The sequence below is a fragment of the Erpetoichthys calabaricus genome, chromosome 8 (genome assembly GCF_900747795.2).
Source record: "Erpetoichthys calabaricus chromosome 8, fErpCal1.3, whole genome shotgun sequence".
Classification (NCBI taxonomy): Eukaryota; Metazoa; Chordata; class Cladistia; order Polypteriformes; family Polypteridae; genus Erpetoichthys; species Erpetoichthys calabaricus.
The window spans coordinates 30,972,100-30,996,993 of NC_041401.2; the positions used below are offsets into that span (position 1 = coordinate 30,972,100).

The window sequence follows — 24,894 nt, forward strand, 5'->3', positions numbered from 1 at the left end:
TGACCAGGCCCAAACATGCTTAACTTCAGGTGGATGGCCTCGTCTGAAGTACATGTGGTATGACAAAGCTCTTGATTTATTGGTCAAGTTATGTTTAAGCCGTGAACTATAGATAGTGACCGAAAGAATTAGAAAACAGATACAAGCGTCAGAAATGAGCTTCCTTCGCATGGTATTTGGGCTCAGCCTTGGAGATAGGGTGATGAGTACAGACAGTCAGGAGGAGCTGCTGCTACTACACTTCAGAGGGAGCCAGTTGAAATGGATCAGGCATATGATTGGGATGTGTTCTGGAGCCCTCCTTTGAGAGGTGTTTCAGGCATGACCAACCTGGAGGAGGCCGCGGGGCAGACACAGGCCATGCTGGGGAGGTTCTATCTCTTGGCTAGCCTGGGAACAACTTGGTATCCACCTGGAAGACTTAGAGGATGTGGCAAGAAAAAGGAATATCTGGGCATCTTTTTGACAGAAAATGGATGGATTAATGAAATTTATACACAAAGACACACACACACACATATATATATATATATATATATATATATATATATATATATATACTGTAAATACAATGGATTCATAAATTATTTTGACCCCCTCAGTTTCTGCATTCTACATTGTGTTGTAGGTTTGATTTTACTTGGATAAATGTGTCATTTTTGCCCAACAATCTGCACTCAATAACCCACTAAGACAAAGTAAAAACATGTTCTCAAAAAGGTTTGAACATTGTACATATATTATTTGTAATCATTTATTATTTTTCTTTTCTTGAAGAGCCATCCAGTCTTCATTTATTCCCATTATTCATTGCAGCCGCAAGGTTGCAAGTTCAGTCCCCAGCCCCAAGTAGCCATGACAGTCACCCACAGTATTAGTGCACAGGGCATTTGCTTATGTGCCTGTTGGTGTTCAGAACTGATCTAGAGCTGACCATTTTTTTCCACTCCGCAACTTATATATATATATAAATATAAACTGCAAAAAAGCTTACAAACCACTGGACCTTAAACCTTGATTGCGGTCTTAATGGAGAACGTATGAAGTGTTTTGGATAACAAAGCCCAAGAATTGGAGGTGCAGTCTACCTTGGCCACGTAATTGGGCTTCAGGTCCTTCTCACAGCAAATGGCAGCATTGCTATCACTGTGGCTTACAGGGAAAGAACAGGAGCACAGGCTCAGAGCATTGCTGACAAGAAAAGAACCATTGCAAGATCTGCTGATAATGAAACAACTTTTAGAAGCTGATTATGTGATAGGAAGAAAAAGAATGACAGCTCTACATCTTTGGCATCGTGTAATCTGATGGTACTCATGAACAAGAGAAGCTGGATCTGCTGAGTGTGAGGCAAATTGCAGAAGATGATTACATGATAGGAAGAAGCATAATGATATCCCTGCCTTACACTGACCATCAGGTATATGGAGGGCAGCAACCTGCTAGTATTTGTGCACCATGGGAGTTGATCTGCTGAGCATGAGGCAAATTTCAGAAGCTGATTATGTGATAGGAAGAAAAAGAATGACATTTCCAGCTTCTGACACGTTGTTGGGGTTTGTGTCTTTCTTATGCCAAATTGCATAGGACATGGCTGCAGAGTGTGAAGCAAATTGCAGAAGCTGATTATATGATAGGAAGAAGATGATGACAGCTTCAGCATTGTTGCCCATCAAGCACATGCAGTACAGTAACCTGCTGGTACTTTCTCACTACTGTTGTTGGATCTGCTGAGCGTGAGGAAGACTGCAGAAGCAGATTACATGACAGAAGGAAGAAGACTGACAGCTTTGGCGTCCACTGCCCATCTACCACATGCGAAGCGGCAGCCTGCTTGTGCATTACTGGGGCTGGAACCTCGATCTTAGGATAACTGGAGGTCCACATGATCTCTAGTTACTAATCTTGTAGCACATATTGGAAAGTTGATTAGTTACCACTCGCTCCATATGTCCTTTTTAGTCCCCAGGTGTCAGCGCCATTACCTTACTGACTGATTACTTTGATGTGAGGGGTCAGAGTGCCAAACTGGCCTTATGAAATCTATCATGCCTAACACGAAGACCTGTGACTCACTCAGGGCCATGGAATCATGCTCTTGGAATCTCTTGGACCTTCCATATAGGCTCACTAGCTGGGTGATTGTCCTTTAAAGCACAAGCGCCATGCCACCATTGTGCTTAAACAGCCTACTGCGGGCTCATTCCTCTTCAACTCTGTTAACGTCTCCAGATTCCTTGTTGCCAGCGCTTTTTGTTTTTACATAAACACGACACAAGTCTGAATTGCATCAAATCAAAGTGCAGTAAAATTACAAGTTTTATTTCATTTACTTTAAGACATTGTCTTTGTTGCTGAATTCTTCTGTTTACTGTAAAGAGCCAAACTCTTTTGGGTTAGTACATGAAGTACTCTTGGGCTGGGGGGGGGGGCAGCACAGCTAATCTGAAAAATGCTTTTAAAGCTCTGCCGTGTGTGGGATGGCTCAGAGAGGCCCAAGAATGTTGGGTTTGTTCCCATTTAGACACCTGAAGGCGCTCACTAGCCTGCGTGTGGCTCAACTCATTGGCCGCCCTGTTGAAATGTCACAAAGAAATTCATAATCATAGCGCTGACTGAAGTTGTAAAGGAGAAAGTGTAGTAAGACGAAAAGAAAAAAAAAAAAGCCGCTAAAGTACAAATGTGCCCCTCACCCCCTTCCCCTCCTCCCCTCTGTCTCCATGAGCCCTGGAAACATCTGGAAAGTCAGCCCCCTGAAAAACATCTGGGCAACATTACAGAGAATCGGAGAGAACAAAAAAGAAGGAAAGAAAGCAAGAAAAGTTAGCAGACGGCTTCAGAATTTGCTTCTGAGTAACCCCGCCGCTTATTAAATTATGCAAGTTAGAAAGGAAAGCCTTTGTGAAATAAATCACTGAAAGAAAAACACACACACACACAAAGTGGTGGCCCGGACACGTCAAGTCTCAGTGGAATGTGTAACTCTCATGACAGAAAAGGTGGGAATATGGATCAGGTTAGAATTGAAATGAGCCTGAACGACAGCATCAAAGGTCATTATGTGAGTCGCATGGGGAGCTACGCCATCTCTGTTCACTGCTAGCCTCCCTCATCGAGAAACTGATCCATCGGGCTAGATTGTTTTTAATAATGATACTTTTATTTTTTCCCTGTTACCAATAAATATTGACAGTGTGGCGTACTTGATTATACGTGGTAGTAATAGCTGTAAGAGGGTTATTATTACTAATATAGCCAGCGGAAATAAATTTGTAAAAGTGAAACACACAGTTTTGAAGTAAAGGACTACAAAAGCCTAGATATGAGCAACAGTATACTTTCTGTCCATTGTTTCCAAATGTAAGAACTTGATTATGAATTTTGAACACATATGTAGCGCGTCCTGGTGGATTATCAATAGATGGGTTTGCGATGATAGTTCTTTAATTACAGTAAACTTACTTTACTACTTACTTTTGCTGCTACCTAAAATGTTTTGAACTTTTAGAACATACAGTGTCAAGTCATAAGCTTACCGAAATTAAACTTTTGGCTAAAGTTTTACAGCAGTTTACTTGCTCTTCTTGACACTAACCCTTCTATTTATTCAGGCTTGGGACCGGCACCAAGTTGTGCTGGTGGCTAATTTGGTCCCCTGATGAGATCTTGACAGAGATAACCCATTAGAGTGCAGTGTGGGTGGAACAATTGAATAAGGTATCAGGAGTATTCTGTGATCGAAGAATTAAGGCAAAGGTCAAAAGTATGTTGTTTAAGACAGTGAAGTATGGAGCTAAGACATGGGCAGTACACGAGTGTAGGAGAAGAAGTTGGATGTGATAGAAGTAAGAATGTTGAGATAGATGTGTGGAGATACAAAGCAGGACTGAATAAGAAATGAAAATATCAGAGGTACAACAAAATTAGGAGAGATATCTAAGAAAGTACAGAAAAGTAGGTTGAAGTGGTATGAGCATGTGATGAGGAGAGACAGTGATTATGTGGGCAAAGAGTGACAGGCAAGGAAGTACAGAGAAAGAGAATATGAGGGAGATCAAAGTGGAGGTGGATGGATGGAGTAAAAAAAGATTTGAAGGAATAAAGGGTTTATCTGGCAAGGAGGTGCAGGGCCGAGCTGTTTGGAGAAGGTTGATCAATCAACACACTATAAAAGACTGAAAAGAAGAAGAAGATCAAGTTTTAAGCTTTCAATTAAGACCAAGATCGAGGCTCTAACCCAATGAGTTCACAAGTAATCACATGACAGACGGACAGACAGTTAATTTTATATACAGATATAGCAGCAGTGTGACATAGTAGTTATTATCCATCCACCCATTTTCTAACCTACTTGTCCAGTTTAGAGTCACATGACATCAGTGTGTACCTCGCCAGTGCAAGGCAGGGACCCACCCTGGAGGTGGGTGCTAGGGCATTGTAGAGCAAATTTACGCATGCTCACTCTCATTATTATATTATAAATATAAAATTCTCAAACCACGGGCTGGCCAGTAGTCACCGTGGTTCATGTACTGGGTCCTCCCTGCATGGAATTTGCTGGCTCTTGCTGTGCCCGCAGCGGTTTTCTCTAGGTAATCTGGTTTCCTCCTAAATTCCAAAGACATGCAGGTTAGGTGGATTGGTGTTGCTAAATTGTCTCTTATGTGGATATTTGTGTGTGTGTTCACCTTGTGATGAAAAGGCACCCTGCCCAGGGATTGATCCTGCCTTGCACCCTGTTCTTGCCAGGATAGGCTTCAGCTGCCTAGCAGTCCTGTTTAGGATTAAGCGGGTTTAGAAAATAGTATGCTTAATATAATTCAGGGTCTCAGAGTTCTTATTACTATAATTATGCTTATTATTAACTGGCCTTCCTATTTCTCTTGAAGTGCTTCAGACCAAGTCTGACAATGAGAGTTCTTACCTCTGAACTCACTTATATACAGGACTTGTGTATATATATATATATATATATATATATATATATATATATATATATATATGTAGATATATATATATATATATATATATATATATATATACTGTGTATATATACATACATGAGAGAGAGAGAAAAGAATTCCTCTGACATGGGTGCAAAAGGTTGGGGCACCAACATGGAGAAATTCAAAAGAGAAATTAAGCAACTGACACTAAGTGGCAAAGCATTTTCTGTTAGACACATCTGAAAGCTCAGCCTCCTTTAGTCAGTTGTGGGTCCAAATGGACCACCCACATATAAAGACCTGCGCCTGGAAGGGTCAGGGTTTGAAGCATACATTAGGGGCTAGGTATCATCTCCCGGGGAGCACTAGGAGCTGTGGAGAAAACAGGAGATATCATTAGTGACAGCACCCCTATTGCTGCGGAGTGGAATAGCCCGGGTTACCTTAGCCTTTTGGTTGGTCTCCAAGCATACATGTATGACAGTATACAGTATATATATATTTGGGGTGGCCACCAGGTGCCCACAAGGTCATCCCTTTTCATTTTTACAGTTTCCAACAAAAATAAACATCCTTGGGCATATTAGCATTTCAAATATCAGAACAAAAAAATAACTGAATATTTCAGCTGGTGAGCCTCTGGTACTTGGGTGAAGTTCACAGGAGCTCCGTCCAGCAGGTAAATCTTGTCACAGATGATGCCTCCTTCCGGGGCGCACGAGATTTTATGGAGAGTGAACAGGAAGGGGCGGAGTTAGTTGTCCTCATTGGCTGTTTTTTCTGCACTGTGGAGAGAGAAAGAGATGACAATGTTAGTGATAGTGCCCCCTCTCATCCCAAAGTGTTATTACTTATTTTCGACAGAGCCTGTAAGGTGATCCTCCAATGCACATTTGTACATATGAGATAATAAATGCATCACAATGTAATGGAAAGATAGCTTTCATGGAAGCATTAAAATGTTAGTTAAGTGGTCAGACATTAAACAAGCACCAGTTGTGATCTATCCAATGTCATATTTTAGAACAGATAACAGTAAAATTCTTCCTTGCATGTCCAACATGTAACACATTCCTAATCTCTGATGATGCACAAGAATGATAGGATTAAAATAAAAGAGGCAATGTGATTCTACCAGGCCATCATTAGTAGATTGCCCGCGTAAATCAGCTAGTTAATTTCACAGACAATTTATGGTAGTCGTGACTCCGAACAAATTTTCGTGCCCACCAACTTCTTGAAGGTGAATTTAACACAAACAGGTTGGAAAAGGATAGAGCAGTCTTGAGAAACCAATACGTTTATCATAAGGTGCTGTGAATTTTAAGTTACATGATATTTTGGGCAAGATTACAAATTCTAAACCAGCCCTATTGTCAAAGTTCAGAATATTCCGATGAAGCTACTGTATTTTGCCAGTAGTAAAGACAGTAAAGGTGGTGGATAAAATAGCACAGACAGCTAACAGTCTATTCATACGAAGGACCTAACAAAGAGAAGGGCCTCTCCCTGGTCTTCAGAACAGCCACAGTTCTTCCTGTAATGCTGCCATTGAAGTCCTGGACTGTACCTGTAGGCAGTGCGCCTGTCTTTAAGAATAAAGGCCTCTGGTTCTCTGAGGGATGAAGGAAGTAGAAATCCACTTCATGCTCTGAACTTTAGAACTTCCCCTAAAGGTTTGGTGATGTTTAGGCCCGGTGACTGAGGGGGCCGTGGGAGGCGTTTCAGTTCATCATGAATTGAAATGGTTTATATGAGGTCTTGTGATCCTGAAATAAGGAAACACCATGAGGGAGTTGAATGTGCAGCACAGGATGCACCCACTCTTCTAAAATGGCCTCACATTCATGCAGAGTAGTCATCAGATCTGATTACTCCCACAAGATGGCTGCCCGTGCCATTACGGGTCCTTCATCAAGTTTAACAGTTGGCAACAGCCGTTGCGAGCTGAAGGCTTTCTCCAAATGTAAACCTATCCAGATGTAGTAAATACAATGAAAAGATGACTCATCAGAGCAGAATACTTTTTCCATTGCTTTGGGGTCCAGGTTTGTGCTCCTGTGTCTTTGTGTGCTGGCCTTGAATACAAGTGCTTTCCAAATGGCAGCCCTGCCTTTATGAATGTACAGTGTCTGTTGAGATCAGGCCATAGAGAGGCTCTTTTTGGAGGCTGTGCTTTTGTGTCTCAGTTAGCAGCTGCCTAGTGAAATGTTTGTCTGCCCCTCCCGGCGAGCTTTGACTTGTGAGGACTGTTTCTCTTTGCTGAGGCAGTTTGTCATATGCTGCCATTTTGTTTATGACTGGCAGCTTGCATCCACTCTTTGGCCTCTTCAGACTCTGTTAGTTGCCTCTCATGCCATGTCAGTTTAATTTACGGCAATAAAATGCACTCCCATTAATAAACTGAGCACACGTCACACTGTCATACATGTGTCCTTCCGTTATGTCCACTTAGTCCAGTTCAGGTTTTGACACAGAAGTCTCAAATCATACATAGTAAAAACACAAACATAATGAACAAAGGAGCACCTTGTGGTTCATATAGTTAAATTTGCGTCAGTGCACCTGGATGCCCCACATTCAGATTTTCGATGACATAGGTGCTGACTCAGACCGGTCCACACCTTTCATAATATCCCATGAGGCTACTGTGGTAAATTCTGGATATCTGAACTGCCACAGATTATTGTCACCCTAGACTTGAACCTACAGCCTCATGCTGATTGGCCCCACTCAAAGACACTGAGCAAAAGAAGCACACGTTACCCACAAAGGCACCATCAACGATGGTCCATGTGGCCTGGTCACTCCTTAACTCTGCCACTTTGTTTAATATCTATCTGTTTTGCAAAACTGACAGTTAGAATTTGCAGTCCTTGAAAGCTGATGCCTGTCCTGGCAGCACTGGGCACAAAGTATGAACAAACACTTTGCCTGGCACAATCACTTGGATAGTTTAATTGACTCACACATTGCCAATTTGTTGACACCATAAGCCAGATCACCTAAAGAAAATGAATAAGGACATACATCAAATGTGTCAGCCCCACATAGACAGCGGCCAGTCCGAGAATTGAGCCCATATCCATGAATCTGCCCCAATCACTATGCCACTGTGTGTGGACCTTTTACCACTGGAATCAGCGAAGGACCTAAATGAGTTTATCCAGGACGTAAGGCAGAAGGATGCAGTCCAGAATACAATGCAGGTCCAACCATTACTAATCAAGGGGAGCACAAGACACAAGTTTGAAACCAGTAAGGATGGGGGTGGGGATCGGTTTATTTCAGGTCACATTCATACGTTCACTTCTGTTCACTCTGTCAATCCTGAAGCCACATATTTAGGGTGTACGGGGAAAACCATTCCATGACTTTGATATGAATTAACTCAAACGTGTCACCATCTGACCTAACAGAAGCCAAAGTACTCCAAGATAAACCAAGCAGCAGCACCAACCCCTGTGCCACTGTGCGTTATCACTATGGCATCCCAGCCATTTGTTTTCCATGAGGAGTCACAGGGTAAGAGAGAGCTAAAGCTGAAGCCTGCGCTGACAATGTCAGGCACAAGAAAATAACCAAACGTGGCCTGGATGCAAATCCTTCTCTTGTATGCATGCTTATGGACATTATGCCAGTTTGATGTCACCAAATTATTTAACCTACACCCCTTTGGGACATGGGAGAAAACTGGGTTATCCAGGGGAAATCTTCAAGAACATGAGGAGAGTGCTTAAACCTCAAGAACATGGCGAGCATGTCCAGAATTAAGGTCAGGTTACTGAACATGTGAAGTTATACTACTTTGCCCACTATACCTATCCATCCATTTTCTGTTGTTCCACAACATGTTTTTATCCTGGAGGTGACTTTTCCTGAAATAAAAACTCTATTTTCCATCCATCTTGATCCAGTCCAGAGTTAAGACCAAAAAAATTACACATACAGTAATTGCTACAACATCATCAGGTACAAGGAAGGAAGCAAATCTGGGCAGAGCACCAGACCATTGCCGGGCATACTTGTGCCCACACCCATGCTTTCTCACATTGGGGTCAATTTAGAATGGCATGTTAATCCAAGACATACATCTTTGGGTGTGTGGGAGGAAAGAGCAGAATAGACAAGATGTTGATGGGCAAACTCCAAACAGACAGTGAGCAGCCCAGGATTTGCATCCAGTCTGCTGCAGATGTCTGGCCAGGCTATCGGGTAACATTTTACCACCTGTATAATTTCCACCTAATGCCCTCCAACCTCCAAAATGTTTTCTATATGACCCTAACCTAAAATAATCATAGAGCGAAAAGGGACAAGGGAAGAACATATGAATGCTACACAGCTAGGAACTGGGATGGAAATTGAATCCAGTAGCAGCAGTGCTCAATCAGTCCAGGGTTTAAACCTTATCGTCTGTCCATCACGTCCCAACATGCAAAATGTTCTCAACATGACACCAAATAGCCTAACTAAATACCCTAACTAAAACAATTATAGAGCCAACATAGATAAGGAGAGAACTCCACACAGATAGTGGACCATGCTGGGATCTGAACCCAGTCTACTGGAGCTGTGTGGCAACAGAGTTGACCCAGGCCAGGGTTAAACCCTTTCACCTCCCATCAGCTCACAACATCTCATTCTACCTCGAAAATGCTCTCTACATGACACCAAATACACGTAGAGCCAATATAGACAAGGGGAGAACTTGAAAATTTCACATAGGCAGTGAGCAGCCTGGGATTTGAACCCAGTCTGTTGAAGCTGCCTGGCCAGTCCATAGGGTAAAATTTTACCATGTGCCCTAAGAAGTTCCCTAAATGACCCTAACTACTAATAATTATAGAGCCAAAATGGACAAAGAGATGATATGCAAACTCCACAATAGGCAGTGGCCAAACTTGAATTTGAACCCAGTCTGCTGGAGCTCTTTGGTAATGGAGCTGACCAAGTCCATGCTTCACCTCCCAATCCCTCCATGACATCAAATAATTGTAGAGCCAATATGGACTGCGGGGAGAACATGTAAATTCCACACAGATGTTTGAAATGTGACTCCTGGAGTTATGAAACAGCAGTGTCTACTTGCCCTTCACTGGCACTATCCACTATGCCGCCATGCCACCCCAATGTAAATGAAGCATTTTTAATTCAGCAAAATTGGAAACCCTCTCAAGGTTGTTGTATGTCACTTGTTTGTGAATTGCCACCGTCTCAAAAAGGGGTACAAAACTAGAAGGATGGGGTTTCAAATGAGAAGCTGTGACAGAAGTCAGCCGTTACTGTAAAATTTCCCAGCCTCCTTTTTTCTGTTTTGCACCACTTCCCCGCACTAAAGGTTTCATTCATGAGCTTCTCGTCCCCCCACTGACTCTCCTTCTGCCCCCCAGGCCTTTTCTTTCAGATGTTTTCTTTCTTCTCCCCAGAGAATGAAGCCTTTACAGTTTGCAATTCTCCAGTGACCCACTTGTATGCGCAGCTTCAACTTATGTGTGTCTTCCCCATCCCCCCCGCACCCCCCCACTCCCCCCCTCCGCAGACTGCCTTGCGTATTTGCTTTCTGTAACTTGGTTTCCTGTGCAACACAGTCTCACTAGCGTGACTTGGCCGTGACTCTGAAGAGCTGTGGAGATGCTGCTCTCCCTGCCGCAGCCTGGCTACGGCCCTCGCTCGCACCCACTGCAGCCTGCCAGAAAGGTAAATGTTTGGAGTGCCGCATCCCTTGGGTGTTTCTAGACCTGGGCGGGTAGGTTTAGGAAAAGATAAATTCCGAGCAGGCTTGTAAAATTCTTCCTCTTTCACTACCCCCCCCCCCCTTTAGTTCCCCACCTCCACCAACTAAAAACTGGCTCTTGAGCCTCGGAGGAGTTGACAGCTCTCACTGAGGAAATGACCGAGACGGAAGTTACAAGGAGAAAGATTTGAGCCTTTAGAGGAAGCCTTTTGACCGAGAAAGTGCCAATGTAGCATTACATTTCAAAGATCTCCTCCTGACTTCTTCCCATGTGTTTCCTACTTTGTCTGAATGTGCAAGTTTAAGTTGGCATCACCAAATATTAGGTACAGTAGCACACTAAGGGTCACCCTGCTCATTAAGATTGTTTGCTGCTTCCTTTAGCCTCTTTTTCATAGTTTTTTTTTTTTTTGGGAACTCTGATAGCAGTTGGAAACTTAGAAGATGGTGCCACGCACCTCTTTGAAAAGAGAAAGTGTTAGCCCTGAATGCACCGTCAGGCGTTTGACTGAAAACGAAAGGCCAGAACGGAGAGGCCGGGGTGGGGCTTGACGATCACTTGTTTGTGCTGTTGACTCGTCGGCGACAGCTGGATTATGTCAAAACAGACTGCACATGGGCACCAGGAGAAGGGGGCCGCCTCCAAATCGCTCATAATGGCCTGGCGCTGGGCTCTGTTCAGGGAGCATCTCACCTAATGGGCTAATTGGTTGTGTCAGGGCAGACTTAACCCTGGAGCTGATGCCGCCCATTTTCAAAGAGTGCTAGGGGAAGGAAAAGGAGCAGGGTATTCATTAATTACTATAGTCTGTACTGTTTGAGAGGAGGACAAAGATGCACATGTTAGTGAGGTGGAAATGTCAACAATATGTCAGTGGGATCTATAAAAAAATATGCATACATATGAAAAAGAGCAACAGTGCAACTCTTTGAGTGTCGCCATGCACCACAGGCTAGATAACAAACTTGAGGAGATCTTCTTCTGATCAGCCAGTTAGGTATGCAGCCCTGGGGTTTGACCCTAAGTAGGGTGCAAAAGGGTGGGCTTGATTGTGGTTTTAACAGTGTCGTAGGCAGGGATGCTCTTTGCCAAGAATGACAATTGTAAACACGGGGTGTCACTGATCATGCCAGCCTCTTTTAGTAAAGTGATGGCATCACAATGCTCTGTACTTGGCTGCCCTACAGAAGTTCTCATTCAGCTCATCCAGAATTGTGAAGGGGTGGTGTGAGCTGTGATCCCAGGTGGATGGTGGACTTGATTTTGGTTTCAACAACATCATGGAGTGGGATGCCCTTTGCCAAGAACTGCAAATGTAAATGGTAAAGAGATGGCGTCACCCCTGTGGATCACCTGGCTGTCTACAGAAGATTTTTATCAGCTTAGCCAGGGCTGTTAGGTTTGATCCAAGGTGGAGTGCAAATAGTGGACCTGAGTTTGGTATCAACAATGGCATCAGCAGGGATGCCTTTTGCCAAGAATGACAACTGTAAATAGTAAAGAGATGGCATCACCCATATGATTCTCAATGTTCCTACTTGGCTGGCCTATAGAAGTTCTCATTTAGGTCAGTCACGGTTGTGAAGAGGTGGTCTGAGGTGTGATCCCAGATGGGGTGTGAATGGTGGAATTGATTTTGGTTTCAACAGCGTCATAGGCAAGGCTGCCCTTTGCTAAGAATTGCAAATGTAAATCATAAAGAGATGACATCACCCCTATGGATCTCAATGTTCCTACTTGGCTGGCTACAGAAGATCTTTTTCAGTTCAGAAGGAGTAGTAAGGGTGTGATCAGAAATTTGATCCCAGGTGGTGTGAATATTGGACTTGTTTTTGGCTTCAGTAATGTCACAAGCAGGGATGCCCTTTGCCGGGAATGGAAAATGTAAATGAGATAGAGATGGCCCAAATTCCGTGGATCACACAGATCCTACCGAGCTGGTAACGGAAGAACTTGATCAGTTCAGCCAGTTTGCTCCACAGTGGGCTATACGTAGAAACTTACCAATGATAAGAAAGTGTAATTGGGATATACTAAACTATACATTCTTCACAAGCCATGAAGTGAACAGAGTGAATGTACAAGGTACCAGCTTGTTATGGTGCCATTTGATGGGCCATAGTGACGTCAGCTACCAGAAATGTAGAAGCTCTCCCATAACTAAGCCGGTTAGGGCTGAAGGGCTGTGATGGTGAGAAAGGTGGAAAATAGTGTCACGAACACCTTGCCTGGAATGGCAACTGTAAACGAATGAGTGTGGCAGTTTTTATCTTGTGGAGCCCCTCCATATCACAGTGATGCTGCCTGCACACACAATACAAGATATGATCTTTTTCAGCTGACAATGTTGGTAACAGAAATGGAAAGTATAATAGTACTGAAAGTGCAGATTTGTTATGTTAACAGCAATGTTAGCCATCTGGGATCGAGAAGATTTATGCATCTGATCCATGGGACTGTTGTTATTAGCCCCTGGTGGGGCAGTGAGTCATGGGTAAGGTAAGCACTGGAGGCCAGGTGATTTCAGTTAAAATGGTGTCAGTACTGAAATTAGGCTCACTAAAAAACAAGTGTTTTAAATGAAAGTTATAGACAAATACAGCCTCTGTTAAAATGGTGTGAGAGTGGGATGCTCCTTGTTAAGAATAAATAAATAAATAAATGAATACTATGGACAAAGTTGACCTTTGTTATAATGGTGGGAGAAGTGGGATGCTCCTCACTATTGACAAAATGTTTAAATGAATAATAGAAATCCCACTGAGCTCTGTTAAAATGGGGTAATGTATTGGAAGCTCCTCGTAAATGATAATTACATTTATAAAGTGCTTTTCTAACCTCCCCAAAGTGCTTTACATAGGTAGTGGGGAGTCACTTCAACCACCACCAATGTTTTGTACCAGGGCCACTTACCATGTGATCTGTGTGTGAATCCGAGTGCCCCAGAGTAGTGACGGGGACACTGTGTTGTATAAATTTACACTGTCCTTCGGATAAGACCAAGGTCCTTGATCCTGTGTGTGTGATGGGGCAGCAACTGCACTGGTTGCCAAATATGAACAAGGCTTGTTACGGTGGTGTCAGCAGTGGGCTCAGCAGTCCATTTAAACAAAGCAGATTTTAAACCACTTGCTTATGGCAGTTTGCTCTTTGCAACTAACAGCAAACTAAAATACTGAAGATCTTCCTGAGTTGAGAGTTGGTCCAGTCCAAAGGGCAGTCTGGGGACTTCTGTTTAACCCCATATGGGAGATGATCTGCAGCAGACTCTTAAATGTGAAAGTATTCTTAATCGGCCATTCCGTTAATTTGTGTGTCCAGTCCTTTAGGCAGTTGATCCGGGCTCTGCAGTTCAGACCCAAGTGACGGATGAACTGTGGTGATATCTAAGGATGAGCTCAATCTCGGTTATGATTGTGCCAGAACTAGGATGTACCCTGCTAAAAACATTAATAGACGAATATGATAGTGTAACCACAGGTAATTATTGATGAATATGATCATGTAATCATACAAGCAAGGTTCCTGTAGAGAGCAGCAATGCTGGCCATTTGGGGTACACAAGGTCTTTGCTGAGCTGGTGTCCAGGCTTTTAGAAAACTGGTGGTTTAATACCTTGAGGGGGGGGGGGGGGGGGGGGTGTAGGTTGCAGTATTTGCTAAAGGTCAACCTGATGTTTGCTATAGTGGTGTAAGAAGTGGGACAGCCGTGGCTAAGTTTCAGTGGTATTGTATGTGGCAGCCTTTTGCTTTGACAGTTAGTTCATTGGTGGCGCTAGGCTGCTGGACCCTTGGTCTGCTGGTCACAGTTTGATCACACCTGCAGGCTGAGCCAGTCAATTATAATACATATAAAAAAGAGGTCAGGCACTGTGATCATAACAGCAAGGCTTGGAACTACAAACCTGTCTGAGCTTCACCATAGCCTTAGTCTGTGACCCCAAGCGAGCCTCATCACCTGCCACTACCCGAAAAGTTTAAATAATCAAGAATTATAAATTAAATACACAAGAGGTTTGAAAAGTCTTGGACACCTGGGTGGTCGTAACAGACTAATATGGCACCAGGCAGTCCACCAATCTCTGTTGGTCTCAAAAGCTTATCTATTCAGACTTACAAAACCACCATGGGCCAATACAAAGCCCCTCCACCTCATCCCTCCATTGTGTGATTGACTTTTCAACGGAAGATATTCTGCTAAAATGTCTGAAGGGCCACTTGGACACAGGGAGAACACGTAACCACCGCACAGACAGGAAACAGACCAAGAATAGAAAGACGAGTTCTGACACTGGACACTTGAATGATGCTCAGTTGGCAGGATGTTAAATGCGACTGGGGTAGAGGGAGTCCAACAGATGCTATAAGATTATTATTGTATGTTCGGTCAGTGCCTTTACTCAAGGTGACTTAAACTACACAATAACTTATAAGTAAGTGTAATAATGACAGGTGGGGGTACAGGCGGGTTAAGTGACTTGCTCAGGGTCACAAAGTGAGTTGATGATGAGGACCAATGCCTTAACCACTGGATAAGCCTGCTCATATTGGATTAAAGCCCTCAATAACAAAGGATCCTGAAGTCAGAGTGACACTAGGGGGCAGTCAGCCATGCCCAGTGCTGTTGACACCCTGGGTTTGACTACCTAGTGGGCATAGAGCTAATGAGGGCATAATCAGGGTTTTACATTTACTTATATAGCTGATGCCTTTATCCAATGTGACTTACAACGTTTGAGATAATACCGGTTACATTTCTATTGTATTTCCAATTGGAGGACAGGCAGGTGAAGTGACATGCTCATGGTCACACAGTGTCAGTAGCAGGATTTGAAGACACAGCTGAAGTCCAAAGCTTTAACCACTACACCGCAGTTTCTTGGTGCCAGTCTTATTCTGCACTGCCAGTAGACGACAGTAAGGGGCTGTAGAGATAGAGGATGGCATTAAATTATTGGAAAAATTTTGGAGTTTTGACTCGTTAAATTCAGAAGGGCAGTAGGACTGGGGCACAACCAGAGGGCACTGTAGTGAAGTAGCCCAAGAACGTTAATCCTGTGTTGGCCAAAGGCTCACTGGTAACTGTGGGAAGAGATCCGATGAGGAGAACGGAGAAAGGGTGGATGTGTCTAGCCAAGCTCAGTATGTGCCCAGTGTGGTTTATCCTTAGTTTATCTTTAGTTTGTGTCATCCCTTTGCTGATCCCTCCCTCAAAGCGATTAATTTTTCCAGTATCTAATGGCTAAGTGGAACAATGCTTAGCACCGCTGTCTCCCAGCTCCAAGATGCTGGGTTCAATTTCTGGTGTGAAGTTTGCATGTTCTCCCTGTGTCTCCATGTGTTTTTCTTCTGCTATTCAAGTCTGCTCACACTTCCCAAAGTTATGTAGTGACTTTGGTGCACCATCAGTGTACCCGGTGATGAGCTGGCATCCCATCCAGGGCTGGTTCCTGCTAACTCTCTAATGAAGCCAAGATGAGTCTTGTTTTGGAATAAGTGGGTACATTTTGTGAGCTTCAGATCTGCTGCCTTTTGACATGCAGCCCGACAGAAGTTTGTGCGGTTGTGTCATTACTAAACTCTTCATTTTTCTGATAAAGTAACATAATGAAAGGCCAAAGTGGTTCTTCCTTTTCTGTTTTAAGCAAAACTGCCTGCAGGCTACCCTGAATCCTCATTTTTCAAAGCTGCACCAAACACAGTGAGCTTGTGCCATGCTGCCTGTGCACTGGCGTCCTGAACAGAGATGTGGCAAGAATTCCATAATTTAAACACAACAATCTGATTAATCTTGTCTTTGTGGCAGACTAATGGCTGCCACAAATATTTATCTTACTCTTCCCCTGCTTCTGGATGTCGTCACCCGCTGTGTTTAGCTGGCTTCAGATACAGAGCTAAGAGTCATGTGATGTTAGCCTCACTAGTGTTTTCTGTTTCCATCATCTCATCTGCACTGCTACCACACTCTTCAGCTGTCCATTCATCCATTACTGGGCTTTGGGCACAAGGCCACACTCAGACCCAGGTGGGACGCCATACACACCTAAACTCATCAGTGCTCACGGTCAGTGTCAGTGGGTGCTGGGTGGGTGGAGAAAGACCACTTGGACACAGGGAGCCTCACATAAGCTGTGGCCTGCTTGGGAATTAAACCCAGGCCTCTGGAGGGATCTTGAGCTACCCCTTATTTCTTTTCATAAAAATCTTTTTTTATATAGTGCCTTTCACAGTTAACTCTGTTCTAAAGGAGTTTTGGGACTTATGTATTCCACTGTAAAGTACACATTTTATGGTTCAGAACTCATCTCCAACCACCACAAGATACTTTTCTAACATTGTCTTAATTAAGTAGAGCACCTTTCATGTCAGCCTTTGTCTGTTTTCTATTTATACATGCTTATAGTGCCTTTCATGGTGAGCACCCTTTATAAAGTGGTTCTGTGGCTCCGGCACTGGTTTAAATATTGGCTTGTAAAGCACAGGTTTGCCAGCTTTGACTTCTATGTCACTCTTTATCTCTTTTTAAACAATCTTTATTTATATAGTGTCTTTCACAGTGAGCACTGGCTTTGAGACTTAGCCATTTTACTTTAAAGCACGTGTTTACTGGTTCAGTCCTCCTTTCAAGCGACTATGTGATTACATTTTTCTGTATAAAATATAGCACCTTTCATGGTCATGGTCCTGTGGCTCATGCCTGGTTGCCTTAGACATTGATCTGTAAAGCACAGATTTCTGGACTCATTCCTGACCTGTTCTCTGAAATTTATGTCACCCTATAGTGTCTTTCACAGTTAGCACTGTTCTGAAGTAGTCTTGTTTTGCAGACTTTACAGCTTTGGAGCTTAGGCATTTACCTTAAAGCCCAAGTTTGCTGGTTCAGTCCTCACTTCCAACCACCATGTGACTTTTATCAAATATAGCACCTTTCATGAAGAGCACCATTATAAACTGTCTGTTTACCTCTGGCATTGGATTAAGTATTTGCCTGTAAAGCACACTGTGTAACTTTAATGTCGCCCTTATCTCATTTAAAACAGTCTTTGTTAATATAGTGCCTTTCACAGTGAGCACTAATTTATTTTACAGACTTTATGGTTTTGGGTCTCTGGTGTTCTACTGTCAAGCACAGGTTTGCTGGTTTAGTCCCCACTTCCAGCTCCCATGTGACTCTTTTCAGATATTTTTTATATTAAATGCAGTACCTTTCATGCAAACACCATTGTAAAATGGCTATTTAGCTCAAGCAGTGGCTTGGGTATTCACCTACAAAGCACAGATTTGCACGCTGTCAGACCTCAGTGTTACCCTCTTCTCTTTTAAAATGGGTTTTATTTATATAGTGCCTTGCACAGTGAGTACTGTTTTATTTTACAGACATTATGGCTTTGGGACTTTGGCGCTCTACTGTCAAGTACAGGTTTACTGGTTCATTTCTCAACTCCATCCCCCATGTGACCCTTTTGAAAGATTGTTAATATAGCTCCTTACATTGATCTGTGTGCTTCTATGGCTCAGGCAGTGGCTCAAGTATTGGCCTGCAAAGCACAGGTTGGCTCGTTCATTTCCATCCCCCATCCACCATATGACCCTTATTAAACCTTATTTTTAGAAATACAGCGCCTTTCATGGTGAGGTAGCTCTGTGGCTCAAGTAGTGGCTTAGTTATTGGCTTCTAAAACACAAGTGTGCTGGTTCAGTCCCCGCCTCCAACCACCATATGACTATTTTCAAAAACTTTTTTTATTAAACATAGTGACTTTCATGATGAGCACCATCATGTACTGGTTGTGTGGCTCAGGCAGTGGCTTAGGTATTCAGCGGTATAGCACAGGTTTGCACACTGTCTGAGACTCTGTGTTACATTTATCTCTTTTAAAACTAGTTTTATTCATATAGTGCCTATCACAATGGGCAATGTTTTATTTTACAGAAATCATGGTCTTGCAACTTTGGCATTCTACTTTCAAGCACAGGTTTGTCAGTTCAGTCCCCCTCTCCAGCCGCCATGTGACCCTTATTAAACATCATATTTAGAAATATAGCACCTTTCATGGTGAGCAACATTCTAAAGTGGCAGTGTGGCTCAGGCAGTGGCTTGGGTATTCACCTGCATGGCACTGTGATGGTCCAGGTCAGCTGCATGCACCCTTTACACATCCAGGAGCCTCTTCCCTCTTCAACCCAGAACCAGTGATTGTCATAAACTGAGATGAGACGGGCAAATGAGGACACACACTTACAGCAAGGGATAGGTGTAAAAGTGCTCAGTGCTTTTATTAACATCCAAACAGGAAAATGTTCAAAACTGTGCAGTGGTCGAAGTCTTCATTAAATAAATCATCCATACAATTGAAGAAATACATCCTATAAAACAAGGTTAAAATCCCAAGACAGGGAACAATTCTAAAAACTCAGTTCCCGGTGCAACCTTTTTAATGTCGAAACGTCTGCTCTGTCTACCGCAGTCAGAGGAGGCATCCTTCTGAAATGAACAGCCAACCTTCCAACACAGGCTCGGGTCCCTACTGCTGTCTGTGGCACTCGGCAGTGTGCTACACCACACCCTCGCTCCTTCTTCTACTGCTGCCACTACTTGGCCTTATGCAGGAGCGAACATCGGGTCACTCCAGCGACCCCATGAAATGGAGTGACCCTCTTCAGCCCTATGCTCCTCCTAGGGGCTCTCCTCCCGCCTGCCTGCCTCCTTTCCTCTCTGCACCCCAGTTGCTCCCGATTCTGCCATCTTCATAATCATTTTCTTCTTGCAGCCTCTGATTGTTTCTCTCCTTCTTTCTGTTCTTCCTTTCTTGTTCTGTCGATCTTGATTTCTCTCTGCCGTGTAGACTCCTCTTATATTGGCTTGATTGGGTGCAGGTATGAGGTATGAAAGAGGCACCTGACTGACCTGCTCGCATTTGTACGTGTATGCGCAATCAGCCAAGCACCCCAATCATCCCCGGAGTGAAGTACACTCACGCACATCCGCACCCGATTGGAGCCTGCACTTTCCAGGGCGTGATTATTTATTTAAAAAAGCCACTGCACCTTGGACCTTTTGTCACAAGTATAGGTTTGACGGTTCAGTCCCCACCTCTGACCTCAATATCACCCTTATTTCTTTTCAAACCATTTTCTTTAATGTAGTGCCTTTCACAGTGTGCAGCAACCAAAAGCAGTTGTGTGCTGCTGCCAGTGTTGCTCAGAGGCTATAAAGCACCATTCGATTTGCTCAGAAGTTTCCATGGGGCTGTTTTACTTAACCTGTAGTGTCTCCTTGAATGAGAGCACAGGCTCAGTTAGTGAAGGTGTGAATATGGTGACTGGAGCTCAGGCCACTGGTGAGCCGTGACTGTCGGGCAGGTTTGATCTGTTCTTAAATGAGCCTGTTTACTGTTTAGTATGGGAGGCTTTGGCTTGTACCCGGGTTCAAATCCCATGCCCAGTCACTGCCTGAGTGCAGTTTGCATGTACTCCCCATGTTCCTGTAGCTGTTTCTCCAACTATTCCAACTAGTAAGCACCTTGAGCATGGCACTATATAAATGGCACTATATAAATAAAATGTATTATTGTTATTATTCCAGTTTCCCTCCCATATCCTAAACATGTGGCTAACTGGCAGTTCTGTATTGGCCCCATGTGGACATGGGCTCTGGGATGACCTGGCATCTACTTCAGGGATGCTTCCTGTACCTGATGGTGCTGCCCTCCTGACCCTCACAGTGTGCCACCCTACAGCAGTTTGAAAATGAATATTCAGAACGTTGAATGTGCATTCAGGTAAGACAGAAGCCGGATGTAAGTGAGGCTGTTGAGGATGTGCACAAGAGCAGATGTGTTGCCTTGATTGATCTTGTATTGATTAGTGGGGGGGGGGGGGTTAGGGGGCATTTCCTCTCCGCTTATGAAGACAGACCCATTAACCACAGACCTTTTAGAGACAGAAGTCATCCTGCCGGGTAGCATCTCTTTTAGATGATCTTGTGACCCTGGGGGTCACGGACTCTGGCCATGCATTGAGGGGATATAAAACACTAGTGACGAGTAAAGAACTTTGTTTTGTAAGGGGTCATCCATTAAAGGCCCCCGAGCGTCTCATCCCTTCAGGGAGGCCTGTCTTCTAGAACAATGAAGACACCCGCGGCAGTAGCAGCGCCTGCCAGTGCCCCCCCCCCCATTCACTCCATCAAATGGCTTATTTATGTTTCCCCCCCCCCCCCAATCAGTGGTGGACCTGGCAGGCGTGTCTTTTGTTCTCAGTCTGTTCTTTAGTTTTTACTTTAACATTCTCAGAGTTCCATTTGAGGGTCGTGGAGGGGCAGAAGCCAACACACCTTACACTCAGACCAGATCAGGACAAAAAGGTACGTATTCATTCATTCATTTGTGGCTTTTGAAATTCATAAGCAGCCTTTACCTCTTTATAGCACCTTTTGCAAGGAGTGAAGTGTCTTTCTTATTAGGAGCAGAATTCTCTTTATTGGCCAGGTACACTAGCCTGTACTGGGAATTTGACTTGGTAGTATTGCTGTGAAGTACAAGGACAACGCAAAATACAAAAGGAAAAAAAAATAGAATAAAATATGAAGGGGAAAAATAACAAAAGTCCAACACTGAAGGCAAATTCTAGAACTAGAAGCTGAAGGCACCAGAGGTAACCTGCAAAACTGGTTCTTAACTTGGTTAACCAACAGATAAAAGGAGAATAGGATCATCAGTGGGGTCCCTCAGAAGTCTCTCAAACCGTTCTGATTTATATTAATGAAATTGATTCTAGTATAGGTACTAAAGTTGTGAAATTTGCAGATGGTACTAAAATTGGAGCATCAAACACAATTCAGAAAGACCTGGACAATCTTACTGGTCGAACACTTTTACAATGCAGCTTAATGCAGAAAGTGCAGAGTATGACACTTGGGCAAAAGGAACATCAATTACAAATACAAGATGGGAGACACTGAGCTACAGGAAGCAACCACTGAAAAGGATTTAGGGGTTTATGTTGACACAACATCTTCATCTTCTAAGCAATGTGCTGAAGCAATTAAAAGGCAATGTTAATTATATTGTAAAATCTGTTAAATATAAATCAAGGAACATTATGCTTGGACTATGTAATGCACTAGTGAGACCTCATCTGGAGTTCTTTGTGCAGTTCTGGTCACCACATACAGTAAAGATAGAGCAGCACTTGAAGCTGTGCAGGGGACAGCAACCAGGTGCATCATGGGACTTAAGGACAAGGCCTACTGTGACAGACTTAGAGAATTAGACCGGTTTAGTCTCCAGTAGAGGGAACTGCATGGGGACCTCCACCAGATCCTCAAAATCCTCAAAGGCATCAATAGAGTAGAGCCAGCAGAATTCTATCATCTTAAAGGTGAGTCACGTACTCAAGGACACCGAGAGGAATTAAGGAGAAGTGCATTTTGGACTCAAGTCAGAAGGCTCTTGTTTACACAAAGAGTTGTAGGACAATGGAACAAACTACCAAGACATGAAGTTACAGGGTCAAACCCTTGGTAACCTTTAAGAAGAATCTGGATGAGATGTTGGGACAGCTTAGCTTTTAGCTAAACAAACGAGCTAGATGGACTGAAAGGTCTCCTCTCGTTTGTCAAATTTCTGATGTTCATATGTGTGCAGGTGTATGTAGACACTGAGTAGAAACACATTTCTGTTTAATCAGAGTAATTGCACGTGGAAACAAACTGCTTAGGTGACAGGTTGTTTTACTCTTCACCAGATGAAAGTGTTTGCCAGAGGGAAGTCTTTGGATTAGGTGGTGCCCTGGGTGAGTCAGATCAGCAGTGATCTTTGTGGTGCACGTCCATACTGTGAGACTTGAATGGGTGGTCACTTATGGCCTATAATCTTTTCACAAGGTCTGATGTGCTGCAGATTGGTCTTAGCCTGAGCAGAGGCCCTACCAAACCAGACAGTTACAGGTGAGGTCTGAATGGACTTGGTGATGGCTGTGTAGAACTGGGACAGCATTGCTTGATGGAGATTGAATTTCCTAAACTGGTGCACAAAAAGAACATAGTCTGATACTCTCATTCTCTGGTGACCTTTCTTAGCAATACTTGTGATATTTTCATCCCACTTAAGGTTTTGTGACAGCAGAGTCCCTAGGATCTTAAATGACTCCCAACAGCCAAGCTATTTAGAGCAGGTGACAGGCGAGCAGTTGGCTGTTTCCTGATATCTATGAACATCTCCTGAGTTTTTTAAAAGTTATGGTCTAAATTATGATGGCTGCACCACACATTTAGATGTTTCAGCTCTCGCCTGTATTTGGACTCATCATATTAGTGTGATGTATTCTGCAAATTTAAGAGGTTTGACAGATCATTTGCTAGAAGAGCAGTGGACAAAGGACTCAGTCCTGTGGTGACACCAGAACTAAGAGCTAAAGGATCAGACTTGTGTGTTTCCTGTCTGTACCTCTAATTGAACTGGGCCCATTGGTGAGTTTCTTACTTAGGAGCTCTGGGGTGATGGTATGGAAAGCAGAGTTAAAGTCCACAAACAAGCTCTTCACTTATACTTCTGGCTTATCAATGCATTGGTAAATGAAAGGTCAGACCCAAATTCATTGCGTCATCCACACAACAGTTGGCTCTAAATTCAAATTGAAATGCATCCCAGAAATCTTTGTAGTAATTTTGAGGTAAGTTAAAGTGAGGTGCTCAGAGGTCTTCATTGCTACAGAGGTTGAAGCTACGGGTCTGTAGACATTGAGGTCTGTGACATTTGATTGTTTTTGGTCCTGGAATGATGGTGGAAGTCTTGAAGCAGCCAGGATAAGTGCATAGATCCAATGATTGGTCAAAAGTGTTTGCAAATACTGCAGACAACTGGTCTGTGCAGAGCCTGAGTGTAGCATGAACATGGCTTGCTCCGGGTCACACTGTGCTGCTGCTTTCATTTGCTTCCTTTCGCACTTTGAAACATTTTGTGCCACCTGTGTGTGTGTTTTGAGTTCTGGACTGTTGGCTGGCATACGGCATCACAAAGAGCAGGCGTGGCACTCATTAGTGCACTAAAGTTAAACTGCTGTTTGGCTTCTTGTGCGAGTGATCTAAAAAGATCTGAGGTTGCACCCAAATAATTGGTGGATTGAGTAATTGCATAATTACTGGTTAGAGACACTAGCAGCACCCAGATCAAATAGAAAGTAAAAGGCCAACACCTGCTCAATGAGAGCTCGGGTGGCGTCATGGGGCATGCGGAGGGCTGCCATAACGTCATGTAATTTAAGTGTTTATTTGCTCTGTGATCTGAACATGTACATATACAGTATATACACACACACATACAAAAGCACACACAAGCAGTGTTTAGATACACACACACACAGATCAGATATATGCATGATTAAAGGCTACATTTACACAATGTTATATATATAATACACACACACACACACGCACATTATATACATACACCCAGTACAAAACTCTCTTCAACACAGCTACAGTCATGAAAAATTTAGTTCACCCTGGCACTGATACCTGGTTTTGCCCCCTGTAGTTGGTGTTTTCTAGAACTGACATCAAAAGGCAGAAAGTTCCTCCTCCTCCTCCATGAAGAATTATTTCAGCTGTGTAATGGTTGAGGGGTGTCTTGTGTTCACAGACCATTTCAGATCCCCTCACAGCATCTTTATTGGCATTCAGATCTGAGCTTTGACATGGAGGTTCCAGAATCCCTCCATTTTCTTTTTACTGATTCCTTGGTGGATATACTCATATGTTTAGGGTCATTATCATGTTGCAAGGTCCACTTTCTGTTGAGCGTCAATCTTCTGACAGGTGGTCTCACATTATCCCCAAGCATCCTCTCATATAATGAAGGACGCACAGAGGATTCTGTGGTGGTGTACTGCTCCGGCTCTGATGCAGCAAAGCAGCCCCAAACCCAGAACTATTCCACCTCCATGCGTCACAGTTGGTATCAGGTTCTACTGGTAAAATGCTGTCATTAGTTTTCACCAAACATTTCTTCTGGTATGGTACACATAATTCCAGACGCCCTGGTCTTTGCCTAGCTGTTTATGAGAAAACTTTAATTTTGCTCTGATGTTATTTCTGTTTATTCCTGGTGCACCTTCCATGCAGATCTAATTTGTGCAGCCTCTTTCAAATGCTAGACTCATACAGTTTGACATCAGCTGTGGTAAGAGCTATTATGATGAAATTGTCTG

At 43.4% G+C, this 24,894-nt stretch overlaps 1 protein-coding gene across 5 annotated transcripts in view; it reads left to right on the plus strand.

Moving 5' to 3' along the window:
- The window catches only part of LOC114655431 (RNA-binding motif, single-stranded-interacting protein 1-like), a 510,690-nt gene that overhangs the window by 152,647 nt on the left and 333,149 nt on the right, over window positions 1–24,894 (plus strand). The window contains exon 1 of one of the 5 annotated variants that reach the window (XM_051930585.1): window positions 10,531–10,646. The exons of 3 other annotated variants lie outside the window; for them this stretch is intronic. In XM_051930585.1, coding sequence (XP_051786545.1) covers window positions 10,581–10,646 — 66 coding nt within the window. In that variant the 5' untranslated portion in view covers window positions 10,531–10,580. Of the gene's footprint in view, window positions 1–10,530; window positions 10,647–24,894 lie in introns of those variants that run through there. One more of the 5 variants, XM_051930586.1, reaches the window with a different exon arrangement.